The 20,729-nt window shown below is 35.7% G+C and overlaps 1 protein-coding gene and 1 long non-coding RNA gene across 2 annotated transcripts in view; one reads left to right on the forward strand and one right to left on the reverse strand.

Moving 5' to 3' along the window:
• Positions 1 to 16,941, forward strand: part of LOC127660964 (actin-binding LIM protein 1-like) — a 45,892-nt gene extending 28,951 nt beyond the window's left edge. The window contains exons 7-23 of the mRNA XM_052151470.1: positions 1,229 to 1,316; positions 2,365 to 2,423; positions 4,542 to 4,619; positions 5,157 to 5,312; positions 6,892 to 6,936; positions 7,346 to 7,372; positions 7,783 to 7,912; positions 8,336 to 8,383; positions 10,680 to 10,808; positions 12,301 to 12,386; positions 13,093 to 13,198; positions 13,336 to 13,397; positions 13,535 to 13,595; positions 14,347 to 14,354; positions 14,670 to 14,744; positions 14,974 to 15,054; positions 15,158 to 16,941. Coding sequence (XP_052007430.1) covers positions 1,229 to 1,316; positions 2,365 to 2,423; positions 4,542 to 4,619; positions 5,157 to 5,312; positions 6,892 to 6,936; positions 7,346 to 7,372; positions 7,783 to 7,912; positions 8,336 to 8,383; positions 10,680 to 10,808; positions 12,301 to 12,386; positions 13,093 to 13,198; positions 13,336 to 13,397; positions 13,535 to 13,595; positions 14,347 to 14,354; positions 14,670 to 14,744; positions 14,974 to 15,054; positions 15,158 to 15,271 — 1,353 coding nt within the window. The 3' untranslated portion in view covers positions 15,272 to 16,941. The remainder of the gene's footprint in view (positions 1 to 1,228; positions 1,317 to 2,364; positions 2,424 to 4,541; positions 4,620 to 5,156; positions 5,313 to 6,891; positions 6,937 to 7,345; positions 7,373 to 7,782; positions 7,913 to 8,335; positions 8,384 to 10,679; positions 10,809 to 12,300; positions 12,387 to 13,092; positions 13,199 to 13,335; positions 13,398 to 13,534; positions 13,596 to 14,346; positions 14,355 to 14,669; positions 14,745 to 14,973; positions 15,055 to 15,157) is intronic.
• Positions 704 to 13,189, reverse strand: LOC127660965 (uncharacterized). Its single transcript, XR_007972706.1, has 4 exons — positions 13,033 to 13,189; positions 12,824 to 12,937; positions 3,093 to 3,129; positions 704 to 982 (listed from the first exon to the last, which is right to left on the reverse strand). It is a non-coding gene; the product is annotated as an uncharacterized LOC127660965 (long non-coding RNA).
• Positions 16,942 to 20,729: the final 3,788 nt, after the last annotated feature.

Here is a 20,729-nt window from a genome sequence, read left to right on the forward strand (position 1 = left end):
CCAAAATTGCTTATATTGTACATTGTAAATAAACATTCAGTTGTTTATCCTTGTTGCAAGTTAACTTGTATGTAATGTAATCTGGGTCAAATGTAGTAATTTTGTTCAATGTTTTTATAGTGCATGTCAAACAACCTGTCCACGTTGGCCTCTGCCAAAATAATGTAACGTGATTGGACGCACAGCCATTGAAGTATTTTCCCCTTCTTTTTATAAACCCTAAAATTTTGCAATCCTATTTATGCACAATTATATTATTGTCTTGCCTGCTGACCCACCAATTGAGAACCCCTGTTATAGATATCATTTACTTGTCCAGCATACCTAAACCTAACCCTACATTATTATCATGCTATGTCCCAAACCAAAGACATGTACATGTTACAAATATCTGATCGCTTACAGATAACAAGAGTTTCGCAACAGACTCTGCAGTATTGCAACAGGAAGTTTAATCCAACTAATTGAACCTGATTGGCTGTACGAGAGAGAGAGTTGCCACTTTAAGCCTTTCCTGTTTGTTATGATAGGATGTATTTGTGTATAGCTGCTCTGAAGTACAGTGGACTCCAAGAACATTGTGTAGATTAAGGTCACAGGATATTACAGAAGGCCTTATGCTTCAGCAAGACTGAACATTTGTATATGCAGAGTGAGTACAGTGCGTATGTATGCGAGAGAGCGTATCTGAGTGTGTGCTGGGTTCCTTTTTTAATGATAAAATGTGTATACATTTCCAAAGGGTGGAAGTGAAGGGTTAGTCAAGTTTGTTAATTTAAGTTTTTAATGTAGTATATGATATATATGACTCTGATACATGATACTCTGGTATGCTCATTCAGTCTAGTTAGTTAGAGCCTTTGGAGTGAGGAAGTGACATCATTTAGACTTTTCTGCTTGCGGACAAAATAAAGTTGTGGGACTGATGTAATTGCAGAATAGCTCTCTGGAGTTGTCAGATGATTTCTTCTATCTGAAGAGACTGTGAACACAGAGCATTTCTGTATTATATTTGATAAGCTCAGTCATTATGATCATTTGCATAAAATATGTGTCGTCATACATGATATGCATGCAAAACATTGAACCAACAGGTTTTAAAATAACATATTAAATAGTTGTGGCGTGCAAAATTGTATCTGATCAGCTGACTTTCTATGTGTGTGTATGTGTGTGTGTGTGTGTGTGTGTGTGTGTGTGTGTGTGTGTGTGTGTGTTCTTTCTACAGGCAGGAGACAAGCACTACCATCCCAGCTGTGCTCGTTGTAGCAAGTGCAATCAGATGTTTACTGAAGGAGAGGAGATGTTCCTGCAAGGTGAGTCTGAGACTTTAACTGACAGCAACATATTATTTACATGAAACAGAAAATGTATACTTATTTTCCAGGAGGGTGCTTAAAATGTGTGTAATTTTACTAAAGTTACATATTCAGACAATTTTAACCCAACCCTTTTTTTTTTCTTTTTAAGAAATGTTTAACAGACCTGGTCTAAGTAGCATGATCTGTTTTAAATAGGTGGAAATTCAGTCAAATGGGCCAGATTATTTAGCAGTGTCATTCTCTTTAACATTCAATCATTTTTAAATGTAATTTGTAACTTTTTTGAAATGTTAAATAATGTTAAACTTTTGCAACAACTGCTTTTGAAATGTAAAGTTTGCTACAAAATAAAAGTCTGCAGTTTTAGCATTTATATCAAAAACTGATTTTAAACATTTGATATAGGCTTTTAGTTGTTTTACCTATTATTATATTTTAAATGGGATTTTGCCCAGAAAATAGCCATAGATGCTGGCATGGCATTAAAAACAAACAAACAAACAAACAAACAAACAAACAAAAATGCATAGATACCTTTCTTCTACATAGGCTAAAGGGGAGGAATACATGTGTATGAGCCATTAAAAGTAACATATCTTGATGGGCTCGTTAAGAAAAATATTTGCAAAATAATTGAATAATATAATTTTTGGAAAAAGGCTTTGGACTTGCTGGCCAAACAAAATATTTTCTTGTTGCATAATAATGTTCCAAATTATATTCCAACTAATGTAATGTGAAATAAATTAAAAGAGCAGATGTTCCTTTGTTTACAATTAAGTTTTTGCTGTCCAGTTTCACTTGCAGTGCCACATTTTGGCACGGAGGGGGACCTGTGACATTTAAATACCTCCTGGGACTTGAAAGCTATTTATATTATATTATTTATATATTATATTATTATATTGTCAACACAGAATGACACTTGCAATTTGTGAAGTGTCCCAATTTCCTAACTTCACCCCAAAAGTAGCATTTTACCTTAGCTTGAATTTCTTATTTATTTATTCATTTTTACCATCTGTTTCATTTGCTTATGCAGGATCAACAGTTTGGCATCCAAGCTGTAAACATTCACCTAAAGGCGAGGAGAGACAGAGGGTAAGATCTTCTTATCCAAATCATTACATGTCCAGTGTTGTTATGTTTGTCCTGTGTTGTTGCTGTCACTATGTTGGTCTGTGCTGGATTCTGACTCTTTCGTGAAAGTAAACCGATATTATCTCATTGTGAACAATGCAGTCCTTCACACTGGTTTTTAGTAGACCTGTCACTCAAAGAAAGTTGTAAATTGTCCGGGAACGCCTGCTATAGAATAGGTGATTCAGAATCTTGCTTGATGTCCAACCAAACCCCTGTGTCTTCCTCCACAGCTATTGCCTGCATCTCTAGCACTCCTCAGCAAATCAGAAAGGCAGGTACTGTACTCGCTGTTAGCTGCACCATGGCATCACATGACCATGTGCTGCCCTCTGAAGGTGGCGGTCTGCAGCACTCCCTCACTGACCGGATACTGCAGTGCTCAGACCCCGTTTTAGCCATAAACATCAACATCTGGTTTATTTCATCTCATAGAAAGTGGTTGGGAAAGCTACTTTGAAAATTAGCTTGACAAAGTAACACGTTACCGAGAATTAGTTAAACTATAGTTAGCTACTCTTTTGAAAAAGTACTTCGCTACAGTACAGTACAAGCTATCGAGTTATTACTTTGAAGCTACTTAAAGGAATAGTTCACCCTGAAATAAATACTCTCTTATCATTTACTCACCCTCATGCCATCCCAGATGTGTAAGACTTTCTTTCTCCTGCAGAACACAAACGAAGATTTTTAGAAGAAAATCTCAGCTCTGTAGGTCCATACAATGCAAGTGAATGGTGACCAAAACTTTGAAACTCCAAAAAGCACACAAAGACAGCATAAAAGTAATCCATATGACTCCAGTGCCTTCTGAAACGATCCAATCGGTTTTGGGTGAGAATAGACCAAAATATAACTCCGTTTTTGCTATAAATCTGCAGTCTCCTTGGTGATCATGATTTCAAGCTTGATTACAATTCCTAGTGCCATCTAGCGCTGTGTGCATGCATCAAAAAGGCCTAAGATGGTGCACAGGTTCTAGTTAATATATTATTATATTTTTATTTTTTGTTTATTAATTACTCTTTACAAATGAGACAAAAAAGTAGCTTTCTGCAAGAATAGCTAAACTCTTACGAAAATACTAGACTATTATCAAGTAATTAGCATTGCAGCTTGAAGTTACTCCCCAACACTGGTCACCTGCCCATTTTTGCGATTTTCAGTGGACATTTACAGTTTGGCATATTATTCTTATCATTTCTGTTAGTGACTCAGTTCGTTAGTTGATTTGTAAGTTAATTCGTTAGTTTTCTGCTATTCCGGCTATGCTTTTTATTATGAGTGTGCTTTTACCACATAGGCCTCAAATCAAGCCTTGTGTGCTATGTAATTTCAAACACATGTACATTTCAATCCTCAAGCATTTCCTGTTTTTTGAAACATGAAATCCCCATTGATGAGCGTCATTCATTTTGTAAGAGGCAAATGAATGATTCCATGAGTAAACATTTGTTTTTAGGTTTGGTTCAAGAATTTTGTCATCAGTCTTGTGTCTCCTTCATAATATATGTCATTGTTTACAGCTCTACAAGTTATGTGTTTGTTTAAGAACATTGGTAGATTCAGGTGCAAATGGGATTTATATTTATGTGTTTATTATGTATTAACATTGCATTGATTTCAGATTTGTCGTGGATTCCTTGCACTTTTATGATGTCACTCTATTGCTAAGTCACTAGCTTAAACAATTTCTGGGCCATGATTGGCTACCCTCTGTGCTAGTACACCATGACTATCTTCATATAACGTAATGTATCTCGTTTGAGATTCTTGTTCAAGAGATTGAGCAAGCAGTCAAAATATGTATCAATGTATTTTTACATAATATTCCAATTCAGAAAACAACTATATTAGACTCCAATTAAATGCAATGAAGCAAAAAGAAAGTAACACAACTAAAAAAATGTATTTGTAAAGGCAAACCAAACAATAATCACTCTTGCTGTATAGTCACAACAATACAGTGTCCATCCGACTGTTGCAAATGAATGGTATTTGTTTAAATGTTCCTGTAGTTCATGCTTGCAGGTGAATATACAGTATTTTGTTGGTTCTAAACCTCTGCTTGTTCCACAGCCGACACGCTCATCGTCCGAGAGTATATGTTCCAGACCTGGTTCAAGCATACCTAGCTCACCGGGTCACACCATATATGTAAGTTCACCATGGGGACTTGGGGTGTAGTGGGGAAATCTAATTGAAAACAGTCACATTTTTTTTATAATTCCATTTGATAATACTAGTGGTGCAGAAATGACACACTTGACACACGGTAGACCAGTATTTGTTTTAAGAATGTTGTATGAATGATAGATGTCCTGATAGATAGTTCTGATACATAGATTTCCTGTCCGCTTATGTGAATTCTGACAGCAGTGTTGTATATATACTGTAAGTAACATTTGTTTTATTTTCTGTTTTAAACCTCTACATGCTCTGTAAACTACCCACAGCTGTATTTTGAGAGATTATAAATGGTCTCATGTTATAAAACAAACCAAGCATACTGTTACAGTCCATCAAAAGTTATCTTTCAATTTCCATCAAATGTAAAAATGATTAGTTTACTCATATTTAAATGCTCATTGGCCTGGAAGAATGCATTTGGAGGATTTTAGATTTGCACTGCTGTCAGGTAGATAGCTATGTAACTCCTTGTCTGTGTTTGTGTGTATATTTGTTTTTCACTAGGCAAAAGTAGACAATGAAATCCTTGATTACAGGGATTTAGCAGCCATTCCCAAGGTCAAAGCCATTTATGACATTGAGCGTCCAGATTTAATCAACTACGAGCCACTTTACACCACCTCACTGGATGAGGCAGATGAGAGAGAGAGTGTGGGAGAGGTAACAATGAGTCAAATATAAGCTCTGTTCTAAAACCCAAGTACATTGTCTACTTAGAGTAGCAATTTGTTGCATCAAAGGCAAAATCCTAACCACCATGGAACCTTAAAAGTGACTCATTTGGAAAGCAGAAAATCATATGTGTGTCATACAAAATGTGTTCCTCACATGAAGTGCACAGGAGCCTCGACTCACAATCGATTTCAAGAGTCTGCTGTTAGCATGTTGCTAAGCTAACAATGTGCTACTCCAATAAACAAAGTACACAGCACACACAAATATTATGTTGAATAGTCAATATTTAATTTGATGTAACTATTTTTATCTGTTCTTTACAGTGTTGTATTTAGGGATGCACTGAAATTTTGACAGCCGGAAATTTGAACAGAAACTGTTACTTTAAAATCCGGTAAAAAAAACACTCACATGGAGAAAAAGCATTGTTTATGTTGCACATTAAATTCCACATCTCTAGAAATGAATGGATCACACTCTTGGTTATTAGCGCATTAATGAAGAGTGTTTTGTAGTTGCCCGATAATGTATGTTAGTGTGTCATTGTAACATTTGGTGCCCAAGGAGTGGAAGAGAGGAGATGCAGGAGTGGAATCTTTCAAACTTTAATAATAAACACTGGAGAAGTACATTTGCTGGAGTGGAAACAAACACCATTCAAACATTACAATTCAAGAACTGACCAAACATGAACAAAACTAGAGGGTTACTAATACATACATATGGACACTAATGAGGGAATGGCATACAGGTGGGGATAACAATGAAGTGATTGGGGCAGTGGATTCTGGGAAACGTAGTGCTGGGGAAAACTTCAAAATAAGAGTCTTTGAATACGGTGGAGACAAACTGTGACAGTCATAGCCATGTCAAGCTCTAATATGACATTAATGAAGCATAAAGGCACCATTAAATTAGTCCATATGACTCGTGCATTATATTCAAAGTATATTTAAGCCATACAATAGTTTTGTGAATTGCAAAGGATGTGTTTAATAAGTTAATGTATCATCTGCATGCGCAAAGCACTTCAGTGAATGAGCGCTGCTCTGTTGATGACACACTCATAGCGAGCATGAACGTCTTAGCTCAAAGTTATTCCTGGAATGTTTCACCAAAATAAAAGCATGAGGGTTTCAAAGTTGAGAAATAACGACTGAAATTGTATTATTGTATAATATAACTTTATTATTGTTATTATTAAATTACAATTATATTTAAAGTGAGTAATGTGATATTCTATCACAACTAGAATTTGTCCAATTATTCCAAATTAAAATCATAATTTTTTGGATTTCGTCATCTGCCATCTTGAATGGATTTTCCCCCACTTGTTTGAATTACGCTGCCTACCTTTGGAACGGCCTCTGTGTTGAAATTGTGCCTAAGTAGGCAGCTCACCAAGTTTTGAAACAGAGCCATTGAATGCACTGTGGTTCTGAGAACAGACTACCTCTGGCTCTACTTATACAAAAGTGGTATTTATTTACTCAAATTAGTCCAAACCAATTATTCCGTGGACATCGAACTGGACTTTATTAACACAGTATTGTTGTGTTGACAGCTGCAGAGCTCCAGGAGAGACTGTTCCACCATGCCAGATGACAGAGTAAGTTAGTCACATGACCTTTCACCTGTTCATTGATAGGATGTACATTCTTATATCATTGGCGGTATGCAGTAATAGTTTATTCTATTATTGTAAAAGATTTCTGCAATACATTCATGTTTTTATTTCAATTGGCATAAGCAGGCAGCACAATAAATCATGATACAGGCCTATTATTTAACAATTTAAATAATGTATCTTTTTTTCTTTTTTTTCATTGTCACAGTGTAAAAAAATCTTTTCTGGTCAATTTTTTCAAGCAAAACATAATTTAATAATTTTTTCTTTTTATTTTGAGGTGAAATATGACATTGTTCTTGGCAGATTTCATAAGATTTGAGTATCAAAAACATCCTTTCAGTAGTGTCCCAGTGTCAATGTGAATTCTACTTTTTTGCTGTTGTTTCAGACCAGATCACCCACACCGACTGCTGAGGTAAGTCAGATTTAGAGTAGGGATGTGCACGGTAACTGTTTGTAGGCTAATACTCGGATAACCATGAGAGGTTCTCGTCAGGACTCGGGAGTTAAGAACGTTTATTGCAATGGGTATGTGTCAAAAAGTACTCGATAGCAGGGAATTAAGGAAATAGCTTAGCAGTTATCAAACCCAAAAGAAATGGTTAACCTTACGTAAATTGTCATATTGACATTTAGCTTTATGCTAAGCTAAAATGCTATTTCCAGACCATACATGCACAGGTTACTATTGTATAGGCACGATTCTATTTAAAAATAATAATAATTCTATTAAGTATGTACTACTTGACGTGTAACAATTCAGTGTGATGTGATATTGCATGGTACTATTTTTTGAAACTCCAGTTGTTTCCTGTGTTTCTTCAGGGCTATTATGACATGAGGGAACGAATCCTCCAGAGGTCTACGAGTCAAGGGTCCATTGGCTCACCCATTTACAGCCGCCAAAATTACACACCCACACTTTCACGCTCGCCTCAGCACTTCCACAGACCTGGTGAGCTATTCTCACAGTCAGATGAGATCAAAAGTTTGATACAGGCCATCAGTCTGTGGCTGAAATCAATATTTAACTATATCATATAAATGTGTCTTTTTCTCTCATACTTATATTACAGTATTGCTGATCTGAGACCTCTCTTCTCCCCCAGTGTCCAAATGTAGTTTTAGAATAGCTTAAATCATATCTTAAATCTTCCCTAAATCCTTTTAACTGTGGCTTGGGAGATGTATCAAATTTATTCATGATAATTTTGTTGCCGATATAAAATTTAATATCTAAGTGAATATGTTTCCTTAAGATTGTGTCATAACACCAGTTTCACACTGTTTATGGGTTAAATATAAAAAAATATGTATTTTAAAATGTAGGACCTTCTCTTTCAGTACAACTACAAATTTGTCTTTTGTTTTCTTTTAGATCAAGGGCTGAACATCTACAGAAAACCACCGATCTACAAACAGCATGGTACAGTCATTCAGAATCCTTCAAGTCAACATATTAAGTTTTACATTAAAGATTTGAATGTAAAGTAGATTTTGACACATGCCTGTTGATTGTTATTATGTTCTAAATAGTTGCATTGTGAAGATTGCATTTGCATGAGTCTTTACACCACTTGTGTCTAGAACTATCTGTTCTGTGTTGTACGTCAATATTCAGCATATGCATGATATTTACAATGACATAAAGAACGCACAAGAAACATTTATCAAAAATGGAAGAATAATTTTTTTTTTATTAAAGATTGCAAATGCTGCATGTTCTTTTTAATGTGGCCTGTGAAGATAAAGGCTGGCTCGCAACAGCAGGGCATTTCTATTCTATTTCCGAAGTTGTCATACTTACTCCTCTCTCAGCCTAATATGCAGAGTCAACTACAAATAAGACACAAGTTGATTCTCAAAAACTCTGTAGTGCTATCAAAACATTACTCTGTCTGAGCATGCCGACCAGCCAGAGATTGGCAACATTTTGCTATTCCTTTTGGTGAACATGAATATGAGTGGCACAGAAATTACACACTTCACCTTTAAACTGTTGTTATTGTATGATGAATAAGAGGTACATCTTAACAATGGTAAACAGCCAGGTCAACAGTGTTACTTTGACATGAACTTTTAAATGAAGAATTTTGAATTTTACCCCATGACTATTTATGTTTGTATGTCATTTAGCCATAATTATATGTTTTGTTTGTTTGTTTTTATATGGAAAATGTGAGTCCATCCACCTCATTAATATCTGCTTGTGTGCCATTTAACACCACCTCAATGTAAACATGTAAGTACCATTTGAAGTCTTCTCAACTGAGCTCATTACACTATAGACATTTATCAACCAATCAAACATCATTAAATCGTCTATGTGTACCAAATGAGCTTTTGTCCATAGTTATCAATAATATAAAATATTCAAGTTAGCAAAATTGCATAGTTTCTGCTATACTTGGAATTACTTTTCCTTAATGTTATATATATAGATTACATTGAAAGCTTGTTGATTTAGTATTATATAATGATTCCCTAGTACTGTTCCACAAGCACTGACAAATTTTAAGTATTATGCATAATCATAAAATTATGTACATTTAAAGGGGCCAAATCACACATTTATTATTTAATCTTTCCCTAAGGTTAGCAAAGTTTTTTGCACTAAAAACCAGTCATAATTGAGTTTTACATGACATTTCCCACCCTCCCTCTGACCCTTAGAACTAAACAAGTGGGTTTTTTTTTTTTTTTTTTGTCTCTGTGCCTTTAAGACTTCTGTAAAAGCCTTCTTTTTGTTTGTGTGTTGAGATACAGAACTGTTGCATTTGTTAGCAAGCTCATTTTTGTATTCATCTGTCTAATGCCAGAAAGTAATGCACAAGTTTTTGTTTTAGCTTAGTTTCAATAAATGGTCTTCCTCATGATATGACCCCTTTAAAGTCATTATAGCATTTGTAGGTAGATTCAAATCTCACTGCCTGAATGATAACAATCTCAATCAATCAAACAACCAATAGTCTCTACTTAGCAGAAACAAAATGTCAACAGATTTTGAATTTCAAATTTGTAGTAGTGAGATGTGAACGTGGATCACGAGAGGCCTTAAACTCTTGACCATTTGCCACAAATAGGGATGGGAATCGTAGGAAAAGTGAACTATTCTGGTTCTAGTTATACTCTGCTTTTTCTTTACTATTCCATTATGAATTTAATGTTCTCTGTGACTATTTTTTTTAGTCTTTTTACAGATTAATAAAAAAAGAACTGTCCCTTAAGAGGCATTCGCGTATCGTACTACACTGGTTCCGCTGTATGTTTATGTCGCATGCAACTAGTGTGGACAATGCAATTAAAATATATTTTTTATATTTATATTTTTCGTTATTTCGCAGTACCATCTCAGTCCAGATTTAACTCACTTTTGAGTCACACTCAATTCAGATTGCAAACTCAAATCTAGGCTAAAACATTATTTATTTTGTCATGTCGCTGTAGATTCAGTGGCATAGAAAACACACACATAGAATTTTAGTATTTTGTTCCATTCACGTTAGCTGAAGAATGCAGACATTCAAGAACCATTATTTTATAAAAAAAAAATTATTGACCTGGATCTGCACATATACCAGTTCTTGATTCACAGCTCTAGCCACATATGGCTTGCAGTAGGCATAATTGTCTGTTGGTTAGATGTTGGTCTAAAGTAGCCACACTGTTCTGATGGTCCAGCTCCCCCTGATTTATTGATCTAGATTCAGCTGCCTTTGCAGCCCAGAGCAAGTCTGCTGATGACATCATCAAATCGGCCAAATTCCCCTCAGCATATGCCCCTGGTCCAGACTACCCAGCAAAGATAGAGACAGAGTGCTGGACCTTCCCAATCGCCCATGCTGCCATAGGTACTGTGGTCACCCATGATACATCTGTTGCATTGCTTCGGCCTTAAAGCAATATTTCACCCAGTTGCTCCAGCCCCATATTATTTACTTTCTTCTGCAAAATGCAAAAGGAGATGTTAGGCAGAATGTCCGAGCTGCTGTTTTCCATGCTACGTAAATTGATAGATATTTATACTGTCAAGTTCCAAGTAACAGACTGAAATGAATTAATTATTCACACCTGCCATATCTCTGAAATCTCATTTGCCCTCATTTAGCCACACCCTAGCAACCATTTAGAGCACCCTAGCAACCAAACACCATTGACATCCATTCAAAATCTCTAATATTCTGATCTCAGGATCAGAATGTCATAGAGACCTCCAGGTTGACTTATTTCACTCAGGATAGAAAGGAGCTATGTTAAGTATCACCTTGGTAATTGTCTAGCAACCACATGGGCTTACCCTAGCAACCAAGTAACAAAACACATATCTCTGCACCAGAACATCATAGAGACATCCAGGTTGACTTATTTCACTCAGGATAGCAAGGAGCCTCATTAAATATTACTCTGGTAACTGCCTATCAACCACATAAAAACCACTTGACTTGACATGGGGTTACCCTAGCAACCAAGTTACAAAACACATATCTCTGCACCAGAACATTGTAGAAACTTCCTGTTTGGCTCGTTTTAATCAGTCAGCCTAGGGCATGTGTTCAATTAATTGGTGGCTATTTTAGATGCATTGCACATGGTTTGACATCATTGACAGCATTGGTTCTTGCTTGTCACGTGACCAACTGTTACGTGAAAAAAATTTGATTTAAGAGCTTGACTGAGAAGATAATTAGTAAACAACTTAAATTTTGGTCTGTTTCTCACTCAGATCTGTCATATGGTTTCAGAAGTCTGCACACAACTCATTTTGACTACGTTCATGATACTTTTAATGTGCTTTTTTGTCCTTTTTATTGGAGCTTGGCAGTATAAATAACCATCCAATGTATTGAAAACAGAAGCAAATAAATTGTTCCAAAGATCTCCTTTTGTGTTTCATGGAGAAAATAAAATAATACTACCCCTAACACTGCCCAGAGAGACAGAATTGTGTAGGAAATTCTATTGATGTATTAATAGTATACAATTTAAATATGTTTTTAAGATGAGTACTGAGATTGACTTCAAATATTTGTGTCATCTTTTTGTTCATGTGTAACTGCTGTGTATCTGTTTGTCTCAGTTTTCTGTAATACCCAAATACATGATCATTTCACACAGTGGATATGTTCTATAAAGGTTACCTTACCTTAAGGTAGAAAAACGTTACATGAAGTATGTTTCATCAATATGAAAAGCAACACAGAGTTTAGACTCCAGTGAATGCAGCATATCACATAGACTGGCTTTAGTCTGGCTTTTGCACTTGTTCCCCCTTCATCCCTGACTTGAGGTGTTTGTGTGTTTAAACATGTTTTACTAATGTGTTTTTGTTATTGTGCTGCTCAGGGACAGATGGCAGGAGAAGATCAAGAGAGGAGGATGAAGAGGAGCAACAGAAAAGAAGACAACTTCAGGAGGAACATCTCATCAAGGTCAGGAGGTGCTATCAGGGTTGTGCACCATTCAGAATTGAATTGGAAATGCCTTTTAAAATCAGTTCCTGAATTTCAATACAAGTTAAGCTCAATCGACAGTGTTTGTGGCATAATGTTGATTACCACAGAAAATATTTTCAACTCGTCCCTTGCTTATTTAAAAATTGTGGTTATGTTGAGGCACTTACAGTGGAAGTGAATGGGGCCAATCCATTAGCATTGATATTTCATAAATAAAGCCACAAGGCATAAACATCATACATGATATAAGTGCGGTGTATTAAGTTGTTATATTGGATTTAACTTTACTCTAATAACGTTATTAAGCTATTTTTTTCCCACACTTAAATCATGTTAACACGTACAGTACAATGTTTATGTCTTGTGTTTATACTTTTAAAACAATGTGTATTTTAACTTAAACCTAAACTTACCTTAAGTCTATTTGACTAATGAAATTCCTCTGTTGTGTAACATTCTTTGAATTCAGTAAATTCCATGTCCTGTCAAATTCCAAGTCAGTGTCCTGTTAGGTGTGGCCCGAATTTCTGTAAAAGTGAGCCAATTCTTAAATTAGGAATTGTTCCCAATCTTGCTTCGAGAGGCATTTATTTTGCAAAGTAATCATTACAGTGAATCTTACAGCCTTGTATACTTAAGTATAAAACTGAAACTGTGTTCCTGTTGAAAATGTTGATTCCAGATCCAGTCTGGTTTGGGCAAGATGATCCTTAAAGAGGAGATAGAGAAAGAGAAGATCCGAGAGCGTCACGCACGGAGCCTGTCGGCTCAACGCTGCAGTAATGCAGGTAAACTAGATCTCCGTATAGTAGATTGAAAACCCCTGTGATGTTCTATATCTTGCTGTTCTTCCTTATTCAGGAAAAGCTGTCTCTTTGCCTGTTTCCTTTTGTAGTGAACGTGTGCTATGCTCTATAAATTACAGATCAAAGTTCACCTTCTAAAACAGGCTCACTTCCTGGATACGGGCGACATGGATTGCATCGGGTAAGGCCCATGCTCTTGTGGGGTCTATGGGACGTTTTTAAGCACTATTTAGGACAGTTTTGTAAGCACTGGCAGCATTAGTGTCAGAATAATATAATATAATATAATACAGAATTTCAATGTTTATTTTACTCTAGCCTCAGTCGACTGATTTCTCCCAGTATAACAGTTATGGAGATGTTTGCGGTGGGATGAAAGGTTAGTTTGTTTGTCTGTCTGTCTATCTATTAATTTATGCAACTTAAAGCATGAGTATGTAAGGGATTATGTACAGTCAGCCGGTTGTTATCGCACAATGTACCCTGACAGGGTGATCAGGACCCCGACGTGACACGACCCTAAAGGTAGTACATTTTTTTGCAATAGCAACTGGCTGCCTGTACATGATCCCACTTATTACACGGCTACTAACTAAATAAATAAACACATGGACATACATTTTGAAATGTGCTGAAATTATGTAATTTGAGAAGAAAGAAAATCGCTGAACAGCTGATATCAACCACCGGTTTGCATCAGAGTTTTCTGTTGGTTTTTATTTTGGCCTCCTGCCTCATTATCCAGCCTATTACAAGACTACTTGCCAAATAAACAAAAAAATGGACATGAAACATTGATTTCAGCTGAAAATATTTTGTAACTTTACTTGAAGAGATTACACAGTGATCAGAGAAGAAAGAGAAATGGCTCGCAAGGACCCGGATGAGCGGTCTGATACGTGGAGCTGCAGCTGTTACAGCGCAATAACAGACCACTAGATGGCGCCATTGACCAATCAGAATCGAGTGTTCCAATCTGCCGTGTAATAAGTATTGATAGCAGATAAGGATCACATATATGCCTATGTGTTTTCAAAGTAGGGTAGATGCATATGGATGATATTAATAAGGCATGTCTCTAATGTTTAAATATAAAAACTGTTTTCTGTTTTTGTTTTCTTTCTTTAAAGAGTTTCAGGTACGTAAATTAATTTTAATCTGAACTTTTAAACAAAGCTGAGCACTAAAATAAATTCCATGCATGTGTGAATGCTGAATTAAACTCTTTTTTAGAGAGATTTTATATTTGTGACTAACTAGATTAAAATGCATCCTTATAATTACTAGTATATAATAGTCCTCTATAGATATAATAGATCATATTTCTCTAAATGCCATATCTACAATATGAGAGGTATTAGCTTTGCTGTTCATTACATTTTGAGAATTAAAAGTATGAAAGATACAGTTAACCTCTTATTGAAAAGCAGCTCTTTGTCCATGTTGTTTTTAGCCCCTGCATGATGGCCATCGTTCATCCACCAGAATGGACAGAGGAGTGTCTATGCCTAATATGTTGGAACCAAAAGCAAGTATTTTCCTCTCTATCAACATACAGTATAAATTAGGCATTAAACTGGGAGTGAAATCCCATTTCTATTGTTAAAATAGCATAAAATGATCTGCCATCATTTTATAATAGGGAGCTTACTAGGTTTTGAAACAGAAAAGCCTTATATTTCAGACATCAAACTAGCTTATAAAGGTTTTGTCTGTTTGTAGTGTATTTACCTTTGAATTCTATGCATTCTTTAAAGGTTTATCCATATGAAATGCTCTTGGTTACCAGCCGAAGTCGCTCTAAACTGCCCCGAGATGTGGACCGGACCCGACTAGAGGTAATTACTCAGAATATGTGCCACGTGACACCAGACCAATCATATACTGTACATTTTTTAGGTATTTTGATAGCTTTTTTGACTATTCCACCTGCTTTTCTAGCGCCACCTAGCTCCAGAGATGTTCTTTGAAATCTTTGGGATGGAAATTCAGGAATTCGACAGGTTACCTCTCTGGAAACGCAATGAATTGAAGAAAAAAGCCAAGCTCTTCTAACCAGGATATATTGAAAACATTTACACTCGCTCACATTATGTATCATAACGCTTTTCACTGCTGTTCATTTCTTTGTTGTACGCTCGGAGGTCAAAGCTAAATGCAAAAATGAAGATGCAAGAAAGCTCTATGCTGCAATGTCATCATATGATATCAGTTCAATCCAAACATTGCTGATATACTCCAGAATTCTCATCACTCTCTTTGTTCATGGCTCTCTCACTTAGTTTGTTTTTTCCTCTCGCAGAAAATAGTCTTTCTCTTTTTGTTCCATGTTCTTCTTGCATAACTTAGTCAATCTTGCTCATGCAGGTAAGAAGGTTGTCTGATAATCTAATTCTTTGTAAATTTGCAGTTACAATCTATTTTATTCACTGTGCTCATACTATGTGTGTCTCTCTCTCTCTCGTGTGTGTGTGTGTGTGTGTGTGTGTGTGTGTGTGTGTGTGTGTGTGTGTGTGTGTGTGTGTTCATGTTAAACAGTTTTGAATGCTTTCAAAGAGACTTAATCCATATCGGCACATATCCATCCATGTATTTACTGCTGTATCAGACTCTTAAACATCTGTTAATTAAAGATTTCTGCGCCACTAGCTGCACCAAAAATAAATAATGACAGTTTTTGAACTTTCAAACATCCATACTTCTGTTATTCAGTCGAAGAGATATTGCCATCTGATGCAGTCGTCGTTCTGTCCAGCCCACTTTGCAATTTAATGCCACTAGTGGCGCAGAAAATACACTTTCTGGTATTATTTTATTTGTAAAATCAATAATGATGTTCATTTCCTAGTATACTGTATATTTAAATAATAGAATACAAAGGTAAACAATAAACTGCATTTGACATTCCTGAAAAATTGACACACACTGCCAGCTGTATTTCTGAGTAATGAGAAATGTTTCAATGTCACCTCTCAGCTCAACCAAAGGCATTAAAATACAAAGATGCTCTATAAATTGTTTTAATTAACCCTGACTAATCGAATCAGATGTCGTGTTATTGTATTGTTGAGTTCATCATGCACAATACACTTGTACATGAATTCTGAGCAGGACCAAATGGAAAGTCTACTTTCTCTCTTTCTCATTCAGTGGAACCTATAAAAGAAAGAATGAAAATATTGAATTACAAGGAAATGTATATGTCTTTCCAACTATGGAGAAGCCTACATTTTCATGTGCCCATCATATGTCTTCCTATATTGGATAAAATAATAAACTCGTTTTTTGAGGGGATAAAATACATTTTAGTAAACATAAGGTGAAAATTCATTTTATTACTTTGATTTGTGCAGATGATGCCATTTTTGCCATGTCCTAGTGTACCAGCCACTAGCTTTTAAAATGAAAACGTAAAAAAAAAAAACGTATCCTGAATTTTCCATGTTTACTAATTGTTTTTTTTTTTCTTTGTCCAATAAAAAAAATCTAACAAAAATGTATTAGGAATATTTGTTTTAGTAATCGATGTAAAGTTTTTATGCAAAAGTTTTCTTTTTCTTTTTCCTCAACTTCACTACTATGTCTTGAATTTGCCACTAATTCAAAAAATAAATATAAAATAGGTCATTCTAAATATATATATATATATATATATACACTGCCGGCCAAACGTTTGGAATAATGTACAGATTTTGCTCGTATGGAAAGGTGTTCTCATTAAAAGATTTGCAGACTCTTGGCATTCAATGGTGTTGAGATCCATAACACACTTTTCCAGTTATCTGTTGTCCAATGTGTGTGTTTTTCTGTTTCAAAAGTGGCTTTTTCTTTGCAATTCTTCCCATAAGACCTGCACCAATGAGTCTCCTCTTTACTGTTGTACATGAAACTGGCGTTGAGCGGGTAGAATTCAATGAAGCTGTCAGCTGAGGACATGTGAGGCATCTATTTCTCAAACTAGAGACTCTGATGTACTTATCCTCTTGTTTAGTTGCACATCTGACCTTCCACATCTCTTTCTTTCCTTGATAGAGCCAGTTGTCCTTTGATTTGAAGACTGTAGTGTACAGCTTTGTATGAAATCTTCAATCTGCAATTTCAAGCATTGTATAGCCGTCATTCCTCAGAACAATGATTGACTGACGAGTTTCTAGAGAAAGCTGTTTCTTCTCACTGACAAAGAAAATTGCCATAGGGAGGTAATATTATACAGTATAAAAAAAAAATGGTAGCCTACAAAAATTTTCAGAATCAGAATGAGCTTTATTGCCAAGTGTTCTGGCGTACACATGGATTTTTTTTGGTGATAGGAGAAACAAGTTCACACAGAACATTAATGTGAGATGCAGAATATAAAAAAAGTTAAGAGTATAAATAGACATACAAATAATAGGACATATAACAGAATGGCATATGTACATGTGCAAGTGGTAATGTATGTTCAAGGTAGGGGTATGTACAGTTAATGAATTCAATATGTGAATTTACATACATGAGATATATATTTACATTATTGCACTATGGGGGAGTCCTCAGGCAGTTTAATTGTTCATGTGGTAAAAGGCCTGAGGGTATGACTGTTCTTGTGCCTGGATGTCCTGGCGCTCAGTGCTCTGTAGCGCAGGCCAGAGGGCAACAGTTCAAAGAGCGAGTGGGCATGGTGTGTGGGGTCCAGAGTGAATTTACCTACATGTTTCCTCACTCTGGAGATGTACAGGTCTTGGAGGGTGGGCAGAGGGGCACCAATAATCCTCTCAGCGGTCCTGTCTGTCCGTTGAAGTTTCCATCTGTCTGATTTATTGGCTGAAACAAACCAGACAGTTATAGATGTACACAGGACAGACTCATTGATGGCCGTGTATAACTGTGTCAGCAGCTCCTGTGGCAGGTTGAACTTCCTCAGATGGTGAAGGAAGTGTCTCTGCTGAGTCTTCTTCACAAAAGTTCATATAATTCAACATTAATTCCTTATAAAGCTCGTAAATATTTTTATTTTTTCAGAAAGTATCTAATATTGTCAATGTACTGCCTTATTACATTCAATAAATACATCCAGTTCTTTTGTAATATCCCTTTAACAAAAGCTGAGCACTCCAGGTCATCATTCAGGAAATCACATTTTTGTGATAAAACGACAAAACAAAAATCAGTATGTATTAGCAAATTATTTTATGAATTATGTGATGTTGTGTGGTGTGAGTTGGTTTATCTTAATACAAAACATTAAATCTTGTTTTAACAATTTACAAAAGGCTAAAATAAATATACAAATGCACAATTTGACAACTTGTATTTGCTTTCTTGTATAACTTGTTATTTCTAAGTCTGGTGATGTACCTATTTATAGAGACACTTTTTTGAATTACAACACAAGCACATTTATTTATTTATTTTTGAAAAGTTCAAAAAATTTTGCATAACAAGACCAATCCACGTAAGAGAGAAGATATCTGATAAGCAGATACTGCAGTTCTCCACTAGAGGGCAGTATGTCGACGTGACGCATGTTGTCCATACTAATATAAAGCTTTGTTTTTCAGGGTCTGCCAAGATCATCTGTTTGCATTAAATCAATATGGCTGCCACTGACCTCTTGGTCCCTATCATTTGACCTCCATGTTAAATAAAAACACTTCAATAATGTGTAAATGAGATGGTAAACCACAACTTATAAAAATGCCTTCAAGATAGACACTCAAGTAAATTAATAAAACCCAAAAAAATATTTCACCCATAAATGACCACTAACCAATAAATATATATATATATTTAATGTATTTTCATTTTTAAAAAGTACTGTGACCACTTTTCTTTCACTTTATTTGATTAATTTCATTAACACAAATCCTATCTGAGGGACAAATGTAAGTTTTGGTTGTTATTCACTGATAATCATAGTCTAAAATGTAGTTTGCAGTTGCGTTCAGATTTTTAAAAGTTATGGATGTCATTGAGGCAAAAATGCTTTTGGTTCTTGCATATGTTGTAAACAAGCATTATGGTCCAGTTTTTAAAATGCTATACAGAATGGAGAAGAATTTCAGTTAATAAAACCCTTAATTTCAACCATCTTTTCGTCACACAAAGCTATCATGTGGCTTCTGAAGAGTGCACACATTGTATGGAATCTTTTACTGCATTTTAACAGTGCTTTATCTATACTTTGGTCCATTTGGAAGCTCGACAGTCATGGTCACTATAAACTAGTGTTGTATGGAAAAAGCTGCATGAAGGTTCTTAAAAAATGATCGTCATATAAATCGTGCTGGCTTTGGAATGACAAGAGGGTGAGTAAATTATATCAACATTTTCATTTTTAGTGAATTATTCCTTTGAGGATCTTTCTCTTGGAATATAGGATGCAATATCACATTATCAGCACATTACATTATTCATGACATAAGACATTAGTATGCAAATTATAAAAAGGTTTTGGCTGATTGGGGATGTTTTGCAACTTTTCAGATCATAAACACAAAGACAAACTAATCCTATTTGTCATCTGATCCTCTTTCTTCTACTGTCAGTGTACAATGACTCTGCGCATACACTACACACGTCATAAGAGTGCACGGTGTGTGTGTGTGTGTGTGTGTGTGTGTGTGTTTATTGCCAGACAGTGATCAATTCTGTGACTCCTGTGTGTCTTTACAGTTTGGTTATTAACAGCCCTGTCTTTACTTAAACACATGCTGATTTAGGACGAATTCCAATCACAAGTGACCATCCCTGTGACCTACTCACTAACCCTACTCACCTTACTTTTATTTAGAACGACACTTCGAGTGGCATGCAGTTTGGATAACACCCTTAGTCTAGCTCAGAACCAGCAGGGTATGTAATTACCCTAAGCAAACATACTTCTTTTTCTCTCTCTTATTCCTCTTTTGAATAGATCCAGTGAGTGTTTTACCCATTCCAGGAGTGTTAGTCTTCTCTCACCCCTGCAGTATAGGTTACATACACTGGACAGCAGCTAAAGTTCACACAAAAATGGAAATTCTTTAATCATTTACTCACCCTCATGTCTCTACAACCCTGTATGATTTGTTTTCTTGCATGAAACACAAAAGGAGATGTTCTGCAGAATGTTCACAATGGTCTTTTCCATACACTGAAAGCAGACAGTGACTAAAGCCTGTCAAGCTATAAAAAGGACACAAGATTTGAATGTGTGCAAACGTGGATGAGATATGAGTGTTATGGCAATGGGTAAGGTTTTCAGTGAATAACGACTTAAATTTCCATCCGTTTCTCACAGAAATCTATCTTATGGCTCCAGAAGAATTTAAATATAGTTTACAGTTTAACAGACTACTAATATGGTGTGTTTTTTTGTCATTTTTTTAAGCTTGTAAGCACTACTTCCTGATTATTTTGTGGAATAGCAGTACGCACACTAATCAAAACATCACCTTTTTTATTCTACAGGAAGAATAGCATACAGGTTGTGAACAGCATTATGGTGAGTAAATTATTTTGGGGTGAACTATCAAATCTGGTGTCACATTTT

The sequence above is a fragment of the Xyrauchen texanus genome, chromosome 20, assembly GCF_025860055.1.
Source record: "Xyrauchen texanus isolate HMW12.3.18 chromosome 20, RBS_HiC_50CHRs, whole genome shotgun sequence".
NCBI lineage: Eukaryota > Metazoa > Chordata > Actinopteri > Cypriniformes > Catostomidae > Xyrauchen > Xyrauchen texanus.